This window comes from Saccostrea echinata, unplaced genomic scaffold (assembly GCF_033153115.1).
Source record: "Saccostrea echinata isolate AGI-Se365-2 ecotype Australia unplaced genomic scaffold, CSIRO_AGI_Sech_v1 ptg000012l, whole genome shotgun sequence".
NCBI classification, from domain to species: Eukaryota; Metazoa; Mollusca; class Bivalvia; order Ostreida; family Ostreidae; genus Saccostrea; species Saccostrea echinata.
The window spans coordinates 8,711,744-8,734,172 of NW_026889761.1; the positions used below are offsets into that span (position 1 = coordinate 8,711,744).

The 22,429-nt window shown below is 32.9% G+C and overlaps 1 protein-coding gene across 2 annotated transcripts in view; it reads right to left on the bottom strand.

Annotated features, from left to right (window-relative positions):
• LOC133185298 (transmembrane protein 135-like) overlaps positions 1-20,208 on the bottom strand; it is a 65,428-nt gene extending 45,220 nt beyond the window's left edge. Inside the window, exons 1-5 of one of the 2 annotated variants that reach the window (XM_061320428.1) lie at positions 20,054-20,208; positions 14,403-14,530; positions 12,428-12,520; positions 5,876-5,909; positions 3,858-3,923 (exon numbers count right to left, since the gene is read on the bottom strand). In XM_061320428.1, coding sequence (XP_061176412.1) covers positions 3,858-3,923; positions 5,876-5,909; positions 12,428-12,520; positions 14,403-14,530; positions 20,054-20,200 — 468 coding nt within the window. In that variant the 5' untranslated portion in view covers positions 20,201-20,208. Of the gene's footprint in view, positions 1-3,857; positions 3,924-5,875; positions 5,910-12,427; positions 12,521-13,997; positions 14,088-14,402; positions 14,531-20,053 lie in introns of both variants that reach the window. The other variant, XM_061320429.1, reaches the window with a different exon arrangement.
• Positions 20,209-22,429: the final 2,221 nt, after the last annotated feature.

The window sequence follows — 22,429 nt, forward strand, 5'->3', positions numbered from 1 at the left end:
AATACAAAGCAAACCAAAGTAAAAATTGAAATCAATATAAATGCTGAGACTGGGGAGACTTTGATCAGATAAATAAACCTCAAGAATTTCAGAGATAGCTCCAATAAAAAGTGTACAAAACACAGCGTACTCAGGGAACCAGTTCTAATACAATTCAGAGACTTAGCTGAACTGCCTATTGTTTAGCTCTAGGAAAAGTGTCATGTTAATGTTTATGAAAAGAAAATGATATGCCATGACCTTGAGCAAATGTCATTTGTCACAAATTCAGAGAATATAAACTATTGTTGTAATATTGAAATGTTAGAGGCTTAAACTTGTTGAAAATGTAGGTCATCAAGCCCCCGAATCAAGGTCATTTGGTATAAATATATGTACCGGGGTAAATCTACTTTATGATACATCATGACCCTGACCCAAGGTCAAGGTAAATTTTCTCTCCATCGCAATTTTGCCACTCTTTGGCACATGCAAGTTTTACAAAGTATCATGTTTTGTCATATCATGTAACAGAAAGGCAAGAGTTATTCAACCTAGGCCATTATGTTGCAGTCAAATTTGCAATGAACATTTTGAAAAAAAAAAAAAAAAAGTACCCATACTTTTTATGCTATCCTAGCAATCCCGCACAATCAGATTCGTTAACTAATAACAATTACTGAAATTAAAAGCACCCAGTTATTAAAGACGTAAGTTGTTAGAATTTCTGCTCCGATGCTGTCGGAAGTGTCTTATTTTTCCGTAAGCAATGTCTTCTACTACATTTTCTCCTACATCTCTGAAAATTGCGAGATCAAAGAATGACAAATAGGTAGACGGTTATCAAAACTGATCATGCATGATAAAAGTCTCACTAATTACATAGAATCCCTGGTAGCTATATTTTTATATTGTTTTGTTTTCTGGTTTCTTTAGCTGTTAGCGTACTACCAATTTCTCGCAGTACTCAAAATTATTACACAATCTAAATAAATGGAAAATAATGAAAATAAAAGCTGATATTAATCTCCCATTAAAATCATCCTAAATTGATGCGATGGGGAGACTTTGATCAGTTACAATGAACCATGAGACCTTAAGGGCAGATAACTCTGCTAAAAGATGCCAAAAAAATATACTATTAGAGTACTTTTCAATTATTTGAAATTCAACAAATCCATTTGTCCACTGTCCGGTATCCATCTGACTATAGCACTGTGGACAATCCTAAAGTCACAGATGTGGGTAAATTTTAGCCCCCCAGTGTGTTGTCAGCTATGTGCACCAGACTTACAGACACAGGGCAGTTATGATGAATAGCATACAGTTAATGTCATGATAAATTTAACACACCTGTCCAATACACATTGATTTCTGCCCAATGATTAATTACCACCACATTTGGGAGCATGAGCATTATGTTTACATTGATTACAATTCAGAAAAATTATCATAAATTTTCATAATTCTAAACTAGTAGCATAGGCTGCTATTGGATCACACTCAATGTTTGCTAACTTAACTCATACTTACCATACAAGTAGATAAACTGGCATATTTAAAATTTATTTAATCATTGGGTATGGAGTTGGCATAACCATAAATTAGTGCTACACATGTCTGCACAGTGTATTGTATTTATAAATGATTTTTTAGCGATATTTATTAATTAGTGCATTGTTCTCTGCCTCAAAGCTGCTAAAATTATGAAGCCAAATTTTTTAAGTACACATTCAGTATTCTTCCAATAAAAAAAATGACTGAAATAAAAAAAAAATTATTTCCTCTTTTTTCTCTCTTTTCCTTATCAATACTTCATATTTATATTATTTTCATTTAAATAAGGAAATCCAATAAATCATGATTTAAGATTTAAAATTAATATTAAATTCAAGAATTAACACCAGATATACCACTAAAAGAAGGAAGGCATTCTATATGGTCATATTGCCAACCGTAATCAGTTTCATTTATTTTCAGATGTTTTAAACCTCCCAAGGAGCATCTTAAATCACTGAGATGTGCAAAACTCCCAGATTTTGGAATTCTTTTTTAAATATGTCTCCTTCAAAACATTTGTCTTTCCTGACAGAGAAAATAGCTATTTTTCCCCTGAATTCCATCTGAGACTGCATTTGAACTTGATTGTTTATGACAGACTAAATGATACAAGGAGATGAGAATGTCAGCTATAATAAATATATAACTGTATTGTATTCCAAAATAATCATAAATTTCTAAGCTCTTTATCAAATGCATTTTTCACTTCAGCTGCATGCTATGAATGTCCAAGTATCACAGTTTCACATGCTTCTTTTTTTTCCAGTATGCAATTTTATACCCCCCCCCCTCCCTCCAATATATAAGTCATAAAAATTTTTATTCACAAGAACTCTATTTTCTCAAAATTAGTCTGCTCGCAAAAAATTCATTCTTGCATATAATTGCATTCTTAATGATTATAGAGAGCAATAACCAAAATTTGTCAAAATTTAATCTCAGGACTCTAATAAAGAGTAAGTGACATTCTCATGAAAATAAAGTGTCGTGAAAATTTGGAGATCTACAGTAATATTTACATTTATTACTATTTTTTTTTTTATCATGAAAAAAAATTTCAAAAATGTTCTTATCCCTTGTGTTCATAAGGTATTACCTAATTCAGTCACATGTTCCCTTACAGAATAAAAGGCCAAGCTTAGCTTGAAAATTTGGTCAAGATGTGTTATTGACAGCAAGGGCTTGCATGGAACATAAATAAAATTTTAGGAAATCATAAGAATATTATTGTATTTAATCTATTTATTTTTAATATCATTACTAGATATAATTACACTGTCACACCTCGATATTTCGAACTCCATGGGACTAAAAAAAAAACTGAGAGATATCTGAGGATTTTGAGATACTGAGGGTAAATTATGTAAAGAAAACATTGGTATTCCAGATATTGGAGTTTGAGATAACAAAGTTTAGACTATATTTAATTTATTAACATTGATTTAAATATTATGCAAAAAATGTAAAGATTAGCATTTTGGGGTCTATGGGTATCAAAATTCAACTGACAATGCTTGCATAAATGCCTTCTTCATTTATACAAATGACCATATGTTTTGCTCTATGTATCGGGTATATTCTGAAAGATCCCAGAAACAAAACCATTATTCATTGAATAACTCTTTTTAACCCCCCCCCCTCTTCTCCCCAGTAATGTGTTTATAATTATTATTTGGCTTTATTGTATATAAATATAGCTTTTAAAATAAGTGATCAGCTTTCATATTGGCATATGGACCATTTTACCAAACATCACAGGATAATTAACAAAGAACAAGTATCAAAAACCACAAACCAAAAAAAAATCTATTGCATGTCCTACGAGTACCAAGCACTTTTTCAGTTATTTCATCAAATTTACGTCAAATAAAGACAAATGAGAATGTTCCATTATCTTTAGATATGTTATAGCAAATACTGTTCTAAACCAACAAATTATTTCTAACTCAATTTGCACATAAATCAAATGAACAATTACACGCTTTATGATTAGTAAGAAAAATCAATACCCTATACACAGTAATCTGCTTTTCCCAAAAATATTTCGCATAAATGCCAGAGAAATTTTCCAATTTCTCTAGACATTGTGTCACCATTACAATATAAAGGACGACAGTAAAATTCCTAGTTAGTTCTCCCTCGCTCTAAACAACATCAGATAATTCGGATTCACCAGATCTGATCCCCGCACTGGCAAGACAATAACCATTCATCAACGATTTTAAATTATCCCTCACCCATCTGTCAGCCACGTTTTGTCATTAGAGATTTGTGACGTAATCCAAACACGTAACGTGGGTTCGAGCAGTATGACTCACCTCTCCATGCTTGACTGGTTTCATCCAACCACGTGATAGCATCATTCTGTAAGCAGTTTCTGTCGCCTAAAATCAGAAAAAAAGTTCTTTAAAAATTTGGAAAGCACATTCAATTCAATAAATTAACAAAGAGTTCTTATTTCTTGAATTTCTGCATGAACCCCGGCTATTTACACTATCAATTTTGTATCTTCATAAGAAAGTAACGTGCATTTCTTTTTGCATAATATTTTACCTCAAAAGATAAAAAAATGATGCATATTCTGCATATTAGAAATAGTATACACATGTAAATATGATACTAAAGTTTTATTTTTGATGTGCAAAAAGAATTAATTAATCAAGTATATTTTGCTTAAGAGTATGACTCTAATACAATAGTTCTGCAAGTTCATTATCATGATCTTAAGGCAGAACATCACACAGCAAGGTGACTACGATAGTTTGCGGGGCATATTATCTCATTTTCTAATTTTACAATTCATTCATCAATGCGTAATGAATTATATAAGCCATTAATCATGGGCATAGATGTATTAGTTGACAGCGGGACTTTGACGTTTGCTTCCAATGGAAGCTTTTATGGGATTACATTTTATCTTCTGCTTCTCTTCTTCTTGAATGGGAAATGACAAACGCTCATTTCACATTCCATCTCAATGTGCACTCGACTTGTTAAGTCAACCAAAAACTACAGAAAGATTCGCACTCACATAAATGTATAAATTTCAGGAAGAAAAAAACACATCGACTGAAACTAAAAAACTTCCTAGGGATTAACTTTTAAATGCAACCCCTAGTATCAACCCTGCCACAACAGATTTAAAATGATTTAATGAATCTAAATTAATTCAAAATCTTTTTAATGCACAGACTTTATTTGGACATAACTATCTGTAACTGGATATAATTCAAAAATTCATCTGAATAATTTAAAATTTGCCATGACTGTTTTGCAATTGATCAATGGTCATTTCAAACTTTTTATATCACAGTTACCTACACTGACTAAGAAAATCTTTACTACATAAACAGTGTCTTCAATGGATAGAAACGAACAAAAATAAAATGGTTGCAAAAAATCTGTTCATCTGTACAATTGCTGGACTAGATGTCCTAATGACAAATATAACTGCCAACTGCCATACAAACAAACTATAAAGGTACCAGACACTACAAAAACCATACATGTAACTCAATTCATAATGTACATTCTGGGTCAGTGTTTTCAGTTCATAACTCATTGCTGTTTTTGAAAGTGAGTTGTTATTTTTTGTGGTCTACTTGTTTCACAGCAGAAGCCGAATGGTGGAATTAAAAGAGATAATTTTTGCCAGATTTGCGTACTTGAAAACCCTGGGCCAACAATGCGACACACGGCGGGATATTGAATCGGCCCAGCATCGGCTAAGAGGTTAATTCCACTTGGCATTTACTGCAGAAATTGCCAGGATGGCAGTCACAAAGCCTCATCAGCAGTCAAATGTCACGCTTCACTGAGCACCACCAGCTTATTGCCGTGCATCAGTGAATACAAAATAACAACATCCTGTCAATCAGCTTACAATTTTTTTTTCATAAAAAATCACATCTGCATGATGCCAGCTTTCATAATCTCTTAAAATCAAAAGAAAAATGGCCTCCACAGTGGATCAAGGAACTTTTGATGCTCATAAAACTTTACTCATTTCAGATTATATGTGTTAATTTCGCACATACTGAGTTTCATGAAAAATTCATTCCATAATCAATGTATGAATGACTTTGCAAAAGTAAATATTCCCTGTAGAAAAGATGCCTAATCTTTTTTACTGCATAATTCTCTGTTCATACCATGTGTATTCAAAAACTGTCATTCTCATTTAAAATCAAGCAATCATTGTGTTAGAATTATATGCATTTCCAGAAATATTGAACCAGCAAATGACTAGATCTGAAATTACACTCTCTGGAAAACATCAGCTATTGTTGGTTTAATTGTCATTTATTGTGACACATTGCCGTATGGAGTATCTTACCACATTTGCCATGTAAATCGCCAAAAGACCTCTCCTGAAAAAGATAATAAAATTTTATTGTTTTTCATTAAAAATGATTAATGCAAACAAGAGAACACTACATCCCCTCTCCTATAATTAACAATCTATAATGTCCCATGGCAGCTATCTTATTTCAAATCAATTTCATATTCATATCATTGTTAATTTGCCTGTCCATGTATTTTTTCCATCAATGAATGCATGCATCGGAGATCCCTCTATTTGAGTATGGAAATCATATTCGGCTTTTCTCCCACCCTCAATGATGACATAAGGCCCCCAGGTTACAAAGAAGGATTAATTACTGCCCCTTATGATCCCACAGTATTTTTTAATCAATTCATCGAGTATTATTCAGACAAGATTCAGTATCGAATGATAATCAGTGTCACAAATAAAACTGTCATGATGATAAATAAATTTATTGGCCCTGGGCATGAATAATTTTCTATTATTGTATCCTTCCAAATTACTCGTATGCTAAATTCATTTCGATCCCTGTCATATTCCCTTTTTTTGTAGTTCTTATAAACTACATGCATGAATGCAGCGCATGTCCATGCATATGACTAATTGAATGATTAGTTAATGTGAAAAATGTATTAAAACTTAACATTTACATAATACCAATATTAAAGCTTCTACTTAAAATATTAAGTAAAATTTAAAATTAAATCAATTTTAAAATACTAAAACCTCTTCATGAAATACAAGAATACATGGTTCAGATTTTACTTTGGATTTTCAAACCACAAGACACCCTACAGCATTTTCTTACTTTGTGTCATTATAAGTATCTTTTTTCCTCCCTCATAAATTATCGAGATAGAAGGATAAAAAAGGTCATAAGGCATTTAGTGGGATCAGAAACTCAAGAGAGGCTTCAATCTTGACAATATCCAGGTCACACCAGAAGCTATAGCTCAAGATACTATCTGGAGATATCTCACTAATTGTAACCGACAGAGAAGCATTACCCACTCCTAGCTGCAGAAGCTAGACCCAAGTAAACAAAAAAAAAGTCATTCTTCAAGAAGTCAGAATTATGAGTTATGTTGTGCAATAAAAATGGCCATGACAAGAAAAGATAGATTTTCTGTCAAAATAAACACATTTAACATCCCCCGAATCAAAGCAGCTACACATACCAGGTCATGTTTATCATCTCCCCTACGTAATCTGACCTGCTTATCTCCCCCTGATGTTCAGGTGCCCTTTGCCTTTCTGTGATCTTGGGGATGGGGAAACAGCTACAATAGGTCACAAGGCCCTTTTCTTCTAATAATCCAATTCAAGGACTTTTAAATTATTTTTGTGTAAAAATTAATGTTTAGAATTACCTCTTTTAATAAGAAGTAACTGAGTTTTTTACACCATGAAGTACATACAATGTAATTAGATTTTACCAAGTAATGAGGTTTTACCTATGAACCCATGCATGCAAAATCTGTATGGTGGAACTGCATGTGTATGCCTGTGGGTGGTATGGTAGTTGGGGGGGGGGGGGGGGGCACTGGGACAAATGGACAGAAAATTTATAGTATGCAAAATTTTATGTCTTGCATATAGAATTAATCCAAATTTTGCCATTTTTCTATATAATTCTTTTTATCCCACTTGAAAGGTCAAATTCCATCATCCTATCTATTAGCCATCAAGCCATAATCTGAGGTGCATGTTTTGTATGGAAGATGGGGTAATTCTATATTATGTAATTAGAATTTCCATTAACGGAGTACAGAGACTTGACAGTCCAGTCTTCATCAGTGTCAGCGTCCAGGCCCCTCAAAGTCTTCCACAAGATTTTAAAATCTGACTTTTATCACCTCCTTATCAGAGTAATCAAAAAAGGTGTATAAAATAACAAGCTGGCAGTCCCCCATAATATCTTATTGCTTTTGAGCGTTTAACTGTCGTAAACCAATAAAAGCTTACTGAAAAGCATCAAGTTGCCTGACAGACAAATTTATGGCTGGGTGAGAAATTAAACCAACTTTAAAATCTTTTCTTCGGTGCTTCTGTTTACAGCTAGATTATTTAATTCTTGTTCTTGAGGTAAAAATCTCCGCCTTTTTGGTGTTTTATTAATGTGAGGGGTTCTTCTTAAATGTCCAAAAGTATGACAGAACTGACCCATTATTGTGAGATTTTGCTTGTTGAGACTTTCTCCTTGAAATGTCCATGAAACACAATAGAAATTGACATCCCCATTAAAAAAAATATGAATTGCACAATAATTGAAAAACTTGTTTATAGAAAATAATCATTGAAATTCAGCTATCCTAGGTTTGGGAATGGTATTCAACGCTATGCAATATTGAATAGTCGATTCTCACATTGATAAAAACTTGCAGAAAAATCCATACAAACAATTTCCTCTCAAGTTAAATGGGAAAATTGACAGATTAGCTATGCACTATGAAAATGAAATGAGTTTTCAAATACATAATCTTTGTCGCTCTCTGCGACCTTAATTTCCTGCTGGGAGAAATTTGTGCACCCAGAAAAAGGTTGTCAGCCATCTACCCTTTTGTTCGTCATGTGTCAATCTTCTAAGTGGTACTGAAAATCTATAAACGAACTCTTGAATTCCTTTTTTCGAAATAAAAAAATTAATAAGTTAAAGAATTGGGAAACGTATTCAGTACTGAATAGCACAATAGAGAAGAACTCTGTCCAATTATTAGGAATTCTGCAAGGGCCCTGAAAGAATGGGAAATATTGCTGGGATCTGAACATGTGGCACAATTACCAGAATGGAAGCCGCATCCTTGCAAAAAAACAAAACATGAAGAAATGAATAATGACACTTGTCAAAAATCATTAGGGTAAATCTGTGAGATAAAAACGGAATTATAGCATGAGGGAAGTGAACGAGGCAGAAAGCATTTTATTTATCTAAGGGAATAGATGGTGTCACTTCCTATAGCTACTCCGCAAATGCTCGGAGCCTATTTATGGGGATCAATATCATTATTACGAGAACCAACAGATAATGACATAGCACTTACCTAATTCTTATAACACTAACTATTCTGACGAGAATCCTAATTATTTAAATTTGATAAGAATCTTGTTGACAAATAGGATGCATTAGTCGGACTCTCTACTGCGACAAGATCAGTTTACTGCTTTAACATCTTTCTATCCTAATAATGCAAGAAAAATCAATTCCGCCTGTTGAAGCACAGAAGTACGATTCTTGTTTAAAATTTGCTTGAAATATTATGGGAGGTGAATTTGTTCATTTCTCACAGAAGACTGGAAAAACAACTATAAATTCCTCTTATCTGATATAAAAAGTTTCACAAATATTTCAGCAAACTAACCCTCAAATTATATGAAATTTTTGCACTCATACTTTGCTATTTTTCCCTCTTAAAATACATAAATGTCGGTTTACCTATCTTCTTCAAAGCAATCATAATTGGGGCCCTTGTTTTTCCTAAGTCAAAAAGATCAGATGTTTTTAATTTTCACATCAAACATCAGAACAGAGAAATCTTTTTGCCTCAGTAAGGGTCCCCATAATTTGATACGACTTGACCAGGGTGTATCAAAGGAACTCTGGGAAAACCTAATTAGGTGCCATTCTCCCGATACAAGTTAATTTCTAATCTTTCAGCATTGTTTGAAAACGATAACCATGGTCCCCTAATTCTTACATTAGGAGACCTGAAATATGATAAGATTTAAGTCAGAAGGTAAACCCAATTAACCTCTGCTTATGTCCTTTAGCCAGTTAATTTTTTTTAATCGCAGAAAAAAATTCTTTTCAACCATTTTAAGTCCTCTGTTGTCTAAAAAATATGCAACTTTACTCTCCCTTTGATAGAAGTCACATATCCAGAAAATTAATTTTCTTTTTGAAAATGAATTTCATGGAATATAATCATATTGTAAGCGCAGTCCAACCCTTTTGCGTGCCAAAACTGACGGCGTATTGTCATATTCTGAGATGTCACCCAGCCCGCTATTCATCAGGTAAATGCAGTCAGTCAGCACGGATGCATGCGGGGAGAAATCATTGTGTCACCTCTATAGAAATCTGATTGTGTTCTCAGTAAATACATTACTATACCCAAAGTTCCTATTCAATGTTTTATCAATGTAAATTGTAAAGATTAGGGAGAGAAAAAAAACTCCGCCAAGATCTACATGCCTTTTACATATGAACAGACCTGATAATAGAGAATTATTTTTAGGTATTTTTGAATAGCTAATATCTCGAGGATTTTTTTTTCTCTATATTTGAATGAAATGATGTCAGTGGCAGTCAGAGAGCACTATAAGGTATCTGGGTGCAGACCCGGGGTAAAAATATAAAATACCAATCACAAAGGGTCACAAAGCCATTGCTTGATTGTTAGAATTCCATCCAAATTTCAATGAATGCCCCGCCCACTTCCAGATACAATATATTAATTAAATTTTTCAGATTGATTGAAAGATCTTGGATCTTCATACCTCAGTGAATTTTAATTATATATCCTTAACTTTTTTATATAAAGCTATAGATATAGGCTCTAATTGGTACAATTTAAATTTTGCCTTGAATTTTTAAATCTGATTTTTTTTTTAAATTACTGCATGGTATTTTGTTTTTGGAGATTATCCCTCTTTGGTTTGAAAAATATAGTGTCTATATCAAAACATATGGTATAATCAGGTACATATACTGAAGCATCTTTATTAGTAGTAATAGATAATGTAAACAATAAACATGATGAGAAAAAAGAAATAAATAAATGATATCAGCTAGGCATGCAGTAAAAAGAAGAATGAAATAATTATACATACATGTTTTAATTCATTTGAATAGATCACTTAATTTATACTCTTGTGCATTAAACTGCTGAGTTACAGATATGTTTATAAGAAACTGGGGAGGGTTCTGTATATAAATGTTACAGCAGACTCAAGAAAGAATACAGTACAGTCAAACCTTGTTAACTCAAGCTTGACCAAGATTAAACTTGGAGATATCTAAGGATTCTAGATAAAAGGGGAGATAAAATACAGAGAGAAACAAGATGTGTTTGTGAAACACTGAAGACCCCATATAGCAGCTTAAGGCAAAGGTTAAAGTTTCTCAAATGCAAGTCAAACTCCAGGTCAAGAGATCAAAAATATTGGTACCCAAAGAAAGGTCTTGTCTCGAGGAATATACCTGTGAAATTTGAAAGCCCTAGCTCCAACTGTTCAAAAGATATGGCGAAGGTTAAAGTTTTTTAAAAGTAAGTAAAACGTCAAGGTCAAATGGGGCCCCAAGGTAGGGTCTTGTCAAAAGTGATACACATGTTCGTGAAATGTGAAAGCCCTAGAACCAAATGTTCACATGTTATGGTCAAGGTTAAAGTTTTTTGAAAATAAGTCAAACTCCAAGGTCAAGGTCAATGGGCTATAATTGTTGGTATCTAAAGGAAAGTCTCATCCCAAGAAATGCATATGTGAAGTATAAAAGCTGTAGTACCAAATGTTTAAAAGGTATGGCCAAGATTAAAGTTTTTCAAAAGTAAATCAATGTCCAAGGTCAAAGTTGCTGGTATTCAAAGGAAGGTCTTGTCACAAGGATTACATTTGTGAAGTACGAAAGCCCTAGCACCAACTGTTCAAAAGTTATAACCAAGGTTAAAGTTTTTCAAAAGTCGGTCAAACTCCAAGGTCAAAAGGTCACAGTTGTTGGTATTCAAAGGAAGGTCTTGTCACATGGAATACACATGTGAAGTTTGAAACCCCAAGCATCAACTGTTCAAAAAATATGATGGTACCCAAAGAAAGGTCTTGTCACAAGGAATACACATGTGAAATATGAAAGTCATAGCTCCTACCAGTCAAAAGTTATGGTCAAGGTTAAAGTTTTTGCGGGCAAACAGACAAACAGACAGACAGACAAATGGACAGGGCAAAATCTATATACCCCCGAATCTTTGATACGGGGGGCATAAAAATAGTGTGAAATGCCAACTCACTTTTACATATCCCTGGTATTCAAGATTTCAGTCTTCAAGATAACGAAGTTCAACTGTATATGTTTTTCATAGGTCTCAAATTCAGAATCAAGACTGCATGTTAACTCAATGTTAACTTCTTCAGCCCCTTTTAAATGAATGTTAATTTTGAAAGGAACACATTTGTTTTTAACTTTTTACACAAAGACATGTTGATTGAAAGATAAATGTATTAATCTAATTAGAGCTGATTGTCTATTTCGTTAGTGTTAAACTTACAAGGACATTATCACTGTCATTATAATGGGAAAGTCTACTTAAAACAGCACCAGTTACAAATGTAGCATGCAATTCTATACAAGAGAATTATCACTGTTTCCCCTTCTGTAGAATTATTACACAGAACACCTTGAAAACCGAACGCCAAACATGCAAGACAAAGAAAACAAAACATTTAATCTATCAACAAATCCACTGCAAACCCGAGAGAACAATAAGGACTCAACTACAAGTAATATTTATATATTCCAATATGTGCATATATATAAATATTCAGTTGTCATGGTAACGTTTTGCGTACCTGGACTTCCTTTCAAGTAGGATGGCAGTTAGAGAGGCCAGGGCGGCCGGTATGAATGCCGTCGTGGGGTAATAGAAGTGACCTAATAACTTCCTAAGGAGAATAAAAAAGAAAGTCACTGTAGATGTTTACTGTATATGGGAGAGAGTGTTGCACCCTGGCCCTAATCTTTAATATGGCTTTGGTTTTCTTTGTGTGCCTTTAGGAGAGCATCAAATAACACAGAATTCAACTGCCTACATCAACAGCTATCAACTCCTGGATGCTAACAATGCTCTTTTTTTAACCTAACACTGACAAACAATGTTTTTTACAACACTGGCAAAGCAACAACTAATTTGCACTTCAGTAGTTCCAAGATTACTAGAAACCCCTCAATAAAATACATATTTGCATATTGTTGAAAAATAAACTAACCCCTTGGGAAGAAAACAATTTCACATGCATAAATCAAAAAGTATACAATATCAAAGCAGACTTATGAAAATAAAAGCAAAATGCCTGACAGCTCTTATTTTTGGAAAGAAAAAGTTAAAATTCTAGGAAAATGAGAGAAATTTGTACTCTGAACAGATTTTATAATTTGTTGTTCATTCATTAATTTTATTTTGAAACCAAGATTTTTAAGATTAATGTCTAGTACTAGCAAAATCATGACCCCTTTACCTGTTTCCCACAATTCAGGAATGCATTATATACATGTTACAGATTCTATTGGATATTCTTGTTTTTGTACATACAGTATCATATGTATGTATCCAGGGGGGCACTAAAGCATTCTGTCATATCTATATAGAACCCACAGTATATCAAATTAAAGCACTGTCATGTAACTGTTAGATGGGAATTAATCTTTGTTGTAACTAGCTATTCACTGTAACAAATTCTCTACAACAAAGTTTGACTATACTCTCTTATACCAACTTTCAGGGAAACATAAGTTTGAAAAGAATTGAAACTTGGAAGTTCTCGTAACATGACACACTACATATGTCTTATGTTAATCTACATAATGTTTTCTTCCAACATATAACTCTTTGGAACTTTAACTTAATGAGGGTATTTCAAAAATCATTAATAATTTTACAAATCCAGTTAGTTTTTGCCATCAGCACAAAACAAGTACAAGCACAAATTTTAACCATCAACACTTTAGTACCAATTAATATAAGCACTATTTCTAGGTTGACAAAATCTAATTCAAAACTAGTGCAGGTATTTCAACATAACTGAAAAGGAATACAAAAGTGCTTGAGGTCCATTACAACCTTGGAACAATCTACTATATGTAGAGCAAGCAATGGATGTCACCTATTCTTCCTTATTGATTTGAAGTATTGGAAAATCTGACAATCTTGAAAGATCTCAGGTGTGAAAAATACTTGGAGGAGAAACTAATTTAATATATAAAAAAAATAAGAGACATTTAAGACAGATTCAGTTCAGAGTCATTGTAAAACTGTCCAGAAGTAAAAAAAAAAATGAAAGTGAAAGTAGAATCTGAACAGGTAGACAATGTCAGTGAGCAGAATCTGTTAGTACAGGGTGCAACACGATTTGTACAGAGTACCTGTCAGCTCGCTCCACACTTATTGACAAAGCACATGCTGGAATTCCACACGCAAACGTACAGTACGAGGAGTAAAAACCTGCAAGCTTTCTGGAAAGATATCAACAATCATTGGAGATTCAAAAAATTTTGAATTTTTTAAGATTTATCTTCTTAAAGTTGGAATATAGAACTTGGTGCTACAGGTACTCACATTCTATGATGTTATGGAAATATTTGATAATTTTTTAAGATTATAGATATTAATTGATTTCATTGAAGCTATGTCAGTTACATGTACAAATAATTTCCTGAATGTAAAATGTCTATCAAATAAAGCAATTATTTTTTTCAGTGATATGATAAAACCATTTGTCAAAAGCTAGCAATATACTACAGTAAAATGCCTTTGGTGACTTTTTTTACCTCCATATGCAGAAGAATGATATGAAGAATGTGCCATTGGTGGTAAGGAAGGCAACAGACTGGGCAATCTCCTTTAGAATCTTCTCCTTGAAATATTTCAGGTCCTTCTTCTTCAATATACCTGCTACCTACAAAACAGCATTACAGAAAACTTCAGGGGTTTTTTTGCTGTTTTTTTTTATGTTTGGGATACACATATTTCTTCTTAATGTTGTTAAGTAACTGAAAAGGCTTTACATCAGTAATTTTTTTTTTATTAATTTAAATTATCTATATCAACATGGTCAATGGACATACTTAAGATTTTATTCAGCTTGCATTGTCTATTCCAAAGGAGGCATGGAATTTATGTCAGAGAATTTGTGCCCCCCACATTCAGAAAAAAAAAGAAGAGAATGGAAGAACTGAAAAAATATGCAGATGAAGAAAGAAAAATAAGTCAACCTTAACCTTTCAGTCATTGGCCTCAAAGTCCTATAGGGTCTATTTTAGGTTAAAGACATTCGTTGCAAAAGCTTACAGAGAACTAAAATTACCATCTGAAAACTATGTATGCAATAAATAAATTTGAAATTTCTGACCCTGGTTTTTAACCTAAAAATCAATAAGAATCTTGACTACGTCATATTGACTCATTACAAGTATAAAATTTCATTGCAAAACCTCAAAGAGAACTAGAGTTATCGCCAAGAAAACATTAAGGTCATATATGATCAGCAGGAAATATGAAAAATTAATTTTTGAAATAATTTTTTTTTTTTAAGATGAATTTTCCACCTTGACCTTCTGACATAAAAATCACAAGGGGCAGTCTTTAAGTCATACAGAGTTAAGATATAAAATTTCATAGAAAAACTTCAAGGAAAACTAGAGTTATCATCTGGAAACCATTTTTTCTTTTGTATGAATTTCTGACCTTGACCTTTGGACCCAAAAATCAATAAGGGTCCTCCTTAAGTCACTTGGAGTTAAGATACATAACTTAATTGAAAAACCTCAAAGAGAACTAACATTAATCATCTGGAAGGCATTTTTTGCAATACATAATTTTTTGACCTTGACTTTTAAACACCCTTTGACCTCAAAATCAATAGGAAACTTTTTAAGGCCATAGGGAATGGTGATAGTGAATTTCATTGCAAAATCTCAAAGGCTTTTTACGATATAGTCAAGAAATGAAAGATTTATAAACAGACAGAAGGTATAAATTTCTGACCTTGACCTTTAACTTTATCATCTCAAAATCAAAATCAAGTGTTACACACACAGAGAATGTATGAATTTATGACCTTCGGCCTAGTGACCTCAGAATCAATAGGGGTCTTCTTTAGTCCATAGGGAGTTATGATATAAAATTTCATTGCAAAAGTTCAAAGGCTTTTTGAGATATCATCAGGAAACAAAAATGTTATACACAGATGGAATGACAGACAGATGGACAGACAGACCCAAATTAATATCCCCCAAATTTCAGTTATAGTGGGGGACAAAAAGATGAGAGCTGAAAGATTACTGCAATGTTGAGCAGGTAAATGTTCTTTAAAAAATTCTAAATATTTTTTATACAATAAACCAGTAGACTACCAGTGAATGAGTGTCCTTGAAAAATTATAAGAACACACCTTTAATTACACACAATTTTCTTAATTTTACAGCTGATTGGGGTAAGGAGTCATTAGCACATACACTTTCATATATATAATTTAAACGACATAACTCATATCAAATTTAGATAATAAGCCAAATTCTTCCTATGAAGGAGTCAAATTATCACCTAATGATTTTAAATCATGCCATCTAACAATTGATACCACATATAAAAAATTCATAATTCTGTAAACATTTGACCTCACTATAATAAAGCAGGTTTCTAATTTCTGTACAGCTGGATACAGATTAACTATTGGCCAGAGGCGTTGGTATTCGTGTGGGATTAGTTTTGATGAAAACTTCACCATTTCACCCTCCACCCACAAAAAACGTGACATGTAAATCGGTAGCAGATGATATTGACAAGTTTCATGTGAAGTAGTACAGGTGTTTAGAGGTAGCCATAAAATCTATCCTCTTACAACACTCAGGTATCAGTGCTGCAATGCTGGAAATATTGACGAAGGATAATCCTTATTTCCGTCCTGCAATTTTATGCCACGCCATAAAGTTTTCAATTGGTCTCATAAATAGCAAAAATATCCAGACTACATGAAAAAAAATATTAATGTTTTCAAATAGAAATAAACAGCTATAAATATTAATTTTCAATCTTTGAATGCACTCATTTAGAACAGTCTTAGATGCAGGAACTTGAACCCTTTTGAGGTAAATCAGGTAATTACAACTGGAATACTCAGATAATATTGAAAACTCATACATCATCTGAAAAAAAATATCAATTCCAATATTACTTAATAAACTATAATTTAAATAAGAGGCCCATGGGCCACTTTGTTTACCTGAGCCACCCTTTCCCCTGCTGTTCTTCAGAAGAAAGTTTTTAAAAGATTTCTTTGCCTTTTTATTTCAAGGAAAAATGTTGACCCCATATTCTTGTCTCATTCAAGTCCCAAGAGGCAAACATGAATCCACACAATAGAATGGGGATGCTTCAATATCAATAACATGTCCTTGCTGTTAGGAAGAAGACTTTTTCCCTCCATACATGCATTACATAAATTAATTTGATATCCCAATTTAAGCCCCACCTTAACCCCACAATCCAGAATTAAAAGAAACAAACAAACACACACAAACACAACTTAATAATGTAAGAATATTTTAATGATTTAATTTGGCCCTGAAACACCTGAAATGATTTTTTAAACTTCCTATATATTGCAATGTATTTAACTTTGATCTCCTATTGTGACCCCACTCTACCTCAAGGGCCATGATTTGTAAAACTTTAATATGTGCTCTCTTGGGAAGCATACATAAAACATGACACTATATAATCATAGCTGTTTTTATCAAGATGATTTTAAAAACATTTTTTTTCCATATATTATTTCCCATTAAACCTTTGATCTCCTATTAGTGGCTCAACTTACCCTGAGAGGCAATTATTTGAATAAACTTTAAATCTGCACTAACAGAGGATGCTTGCATAATATCACTAATATTGGCCTTGTGTTCTATAGAAGAAGATTTTTTAAAATTCCTATTTATTGTCATTTTTATCCCCTTTTGTGGCCCCGTCATTCCACTGGGGCCATAATCTGTGCTAACTTTAATGTACATTGTGCCAGGAAGGTTTCATATAAGTTCCAACTTTTCTGACCAAGTGGTTCTTCAGATGATTTTTGTCTTTCCTTGATTATCTCCCTTTACAAAAAGGTGTGGCCCTTCATTTGAACATACTTGAATCTCTTCACCCAAGGATACTTTGAGCCAAGTTTGGTTTAAATTGGCCAAGTGGTTCTTGAGGAGGAGAAGAAAATGAAAATTGGAAAAGTTTAAGACAGTGCCAGTGAAAATGGCAGACAATGGATACATTTTGATCAGATATGCTCATGAGGGCCTTTGGCTCAGGTGAGCTAAAATAATGCTATTTTTTTAAACATGTTTAACCAAATCAAAACTAAAAGCAGTCTATTGGCTTATAACAATAATAATGTACACAGGGAAATTTTCACCTCTTTTTTATTTAGTCCCTTGGACTTTAGAACTTGGCCAGATTAGACAACATTTTAAACAGTTGAATTCACTGAAAGAGACTTAAAGTTGATATCGTATTAGGAAAGATTTCAGAATACACGACATTTGGATTAGACAAGTTTCACTGTACTAACCTTTACTCGTTGTGAAGATTAACAGCAAAACTAGACTTAAGATTGTTGACAACCATGGCTTAGTTAACATTTAACAGAAAACAATTCTAATTAATAGGCCAAAATGATAACTGTCTTTTTTTTCAAAGCAGCTAGGAGAGCCATTTATTTTTTAATTAATATTGGGAGGGGAGGGGGTTAATGGGCAGATCTAAAATATCTATAATGATTATACTTCTTTAATGACCAGGTTCTATAATCAGTTTGTATGGGGACTAATGATTGGTTGTATCATGTATTATTTATCAACTAAGGACAAAATATTATATCATAAAACAATGGATATTCTTTTAAAAAAACATTTTGTTCTAGTACCTTAATTTACAATTAGCTGCCAGGAATACAAAGGAATGTTACTTTTTTAAATGCCATCAATTACAAGCAATTGTGCTGGTTCTAAACAGAGTTGTGTGAGCTGAATTACTTTGAGGCAATAAACAACATGACCATTGTGCAAAGTATTCAATTTGTTACACTTAACATCACTGTTTCTTGAGCAGATATTGTTCTCTAGAAATATTTTGGTCTGTATATACTTTTTTTTTCTCTGACAGACAAATTGACCAAGTCTTTTGGCCTTTTCGCGAAAGACAGTGTACAGTGTAGTACCTCTGTTCAATCTGAAAGTAAGACCTATCATGGCTTCCTTTACAAACATGAAAAATTCTTGACTGAGTATGGGATATCTTAGTCCTCCCAGTGTAAACAAAAACAGCAAAAATCCAATGATAAAATGTTTTTGTTTTTCTTAGCACAGGTATCCAGGGTTTCAGATTGACATCAGCCATTGGCCATTTGTCGATAAAAATTCAAAATGGCCGAAGAAAAATAAAATTTAACTGCCGAAATGGCCTATAAGTTTAACACTGAACAGATGAAATGACCGATTAAATTCTGTATGTAAAGGCCTTATTGAGAATCTGATAAAAACACGACTTTAAAATGTAAAAAAGGCAATTTTTCCGAAATAAAAAAAAATATGATTGAGTTTCACTTGTTCGGTATTTTATTTCTAAAGTTATTTACTTGACTTCATTTAATTACGTGGTGAAAGAATTGTATATTTTTGACTATTAGTTGGCTATAGATAGAGTGTTCTGTCCTTAAAATGATAAATGTCCTATGGACCAGACCTGTCCCGAGACACAGTTACATTATTCTAACTATTACTTGGTCTATAATTTTAGGAGGTCTAGGACAGAATGGCCTATAACTTTTCTGGTTAATATGTCAGTTGTCATATAGTTGCTTATTTTAATCTGAAACCCTGGATTTCATACCACTATCATGGTCATTTCTTGTTCAGGACTGTTAATAAATAATGTGGATGAATTATTCATATTGTATGGCTAGTCATACATAGGCAAATGAAAAAAAAACATTTTTTTTCCCCTAAATTCCTTTGCCTATATATGACCAGCCAAACGATATGATTTTAATGGTATTTAAACACAATGAAGTGACACATATAACAACACATTCATGATGCCTGGCAACAAAATCGTGTTTATAAATTATAAACTGATTTTGTTGCCAGGTATCATGATGTGTATTAAAGAATGTTTATGTTTGAGATGTGTGATTTGACTGAGTAAATTCTGGCTAAATACACAGAGCAGTGTGGTAGTGCTAATAATCTGACAGCTTTAATGTATGTTCGTTTCTATGTGCTTCCAAAATTATTTTGTTGTTATTAGACCTTGTATCATGGTACTGTAATCGCTGTATCCCAAAAACTTACATTTTCAATCTCAAATGAAATAGAAAAAGTCCAAAGTCGAACTTGAACAGTATATTTTGGCTTAGAATAAATGTTTTCCATACCGTATAAAGAGTCCCATATATTTTAAGAGCTTGTTTGAAAACTATAAATGCTACATCTGCTGATGCATGGAAACAAGAAGGTGTCCATGTGTGTCCCAACTCGTAACATGTACAGGTCACATAGTTTGGCTTACCAAGGACCGCCATCTTTGTTTACGGTCTTGGAGTTTTGACCAATCAACGCGAAGTACTTATTAAGCGCTCCCTGGCTTTTTCCGTGTCTACGATGTAAACAAACCCACGTGGTATTCAAAATATGCAGTTTCTGTCTAACTATCAATTTAACAAGTTATGTACTATAATGCACAGACACTTGAATTTTTATGACTAAATTTCAAATAAAACCCTAGATTAAAGAATCCATCTATGTAAAAGTATACAAGACATTTCAGCACAATTAATTTTTTGGAGTTATTTTGGTTGTGTATGATGCAAATGGTTAATAAATTCATATAATACTGTATTAATAAATTATACACTAATATATATGATGTTCAAAATTCTACCTTTCTGCACTCATCCTTATTAATATAAATAACTTTCTGCCACTTTAAATCCCATTATTGTGAAACTTTGAATGAAAAATTAAAATCTTTGCGGTTAAACTTATTCATTTTACTCATATAAACATGACTTAAATTGTTATTTTCAAGATTTTTTATAAAAGTTTGTTTGTATCATCTGTGCTTAAGACATGTCCGCTTATATAAGACACCTCGGTCCAAGAAAATGTTGTAGTTAATTACTGTACTCTAACATTCAATTATTTTCAATGATAATTTGATAAAATATACATCAGTGTATGGCGAACTCATATTACGTATAATAGTGAATAGTGATGTTTGCAGAAGAAAAGAAAGAGAGAAAAAAGAAAGACAAGGTATAAAACATTTTCTTAACTTTAAATATTTGTAGAAAGTAGTCATTTATTTAACAAGATATAAATACTATACGTTGTGTCTCGTGTTAAATCCTAGTTTACGTGACGCTGGGTGCATGCTTTGTGCTGCAATCAACCCCTGTACAAGATTCTGAAAAATGTCAGATCATAATGTGCCCAGGCAGTGTCGGGAAAGGTCCTTAGGACACACTATACAAATCAGGAATAAAAATAAGTTCAATTACATATTACTTCATATAAAGAGGACAAATTTAATTTATCTACTTCTACACTAGAGGTCTCTGACGAGACAGTAGCTTTACTGGTTTGTTAACTGAGGAGAAAAATGTCACCTGAATTTGAAACCCAACTTTCTTTGTTTTATATTTACAGAATTGCGTATCTTAATGTTTTCTAAACTTGTGTTTTGTTGAAATAAAATTAAACTTGTAGGCAACACAAATAAATTCAAGTAGGAGAGCCTTGGTTTAATCTATATATTTCTGTATAAAGTTTTATTGAAAACAAACCAGAACTTTTCAGGAGTATAGCGTTTTGAAAGAATTCCAAACATTGTTATCTATTTAGGAACCACTGCAACATTGTTCACCAAAATTCAAAACTGATATAAAATCACAATCTTTTCAAAAATCTATAGTATTAAAACATATGACTTTTCAACACTTTATACAACCATTCTTCACGATAAATTAAAGAGCAGCCTTTTTCACATCATAGAAAACTGTTTCTTCAATAAAAATAAAACTCGTAAAGAAAATGGGCGAACAAGGCGAGTGAAATGCCTATGGAGCGATAAATATGAAGGTGAAAATTTAAATCTCAATTATAACAAAATTTAAATGGGGTTAAGAAAACAGTCGATTTTCTTTAACACAGGGTTTAATTTGACACCTATGCATTATACATGCAGTGCATGGCGGATGCATAAGTTCATGGGGAGGGGGGGGGGGGATTGAGACCCGTAGGACCGAAGGGGGAGGGCATGGGAGGGTGTGTCCCTCTCCCATAGATGGGGGTTCGGGGGGTTTCTTTGATATTTTATCTAACATTAAAGTATACTTTATGTAAAATCTCCACAATTTGCAGAAATCTCACTAAGATTGAAAGTATTTGTCTATGAAGTCGCATTTGCATACGAATGTAGCCGCAGTACAGTTCTAGTTAGAGTCGCGAAGTAAGGATTTGATCCTTATACGTTTATAATTATACTCCTCTGTGCGACATGGATATCAGTCCTTCGGATGAGACTTCTGTGTCGCAATAATTCATGGCATGAAAAAGATCCCTCACTGCTCAATGGCCGTAAGTACCGAGTACAGGTCTAAATTTGAAACTGGTGGTGTACGTCCCAATGTGAGTGAAAATTCTCAAAGGGATTTAAAGAAACAAAAACAAAACAAACAAACAAAAAAAAACGAGTATGAATCTTAGTGTACATGTAGTCTTATTGTGTGTCAAGTTCTTTGAAATCGAAC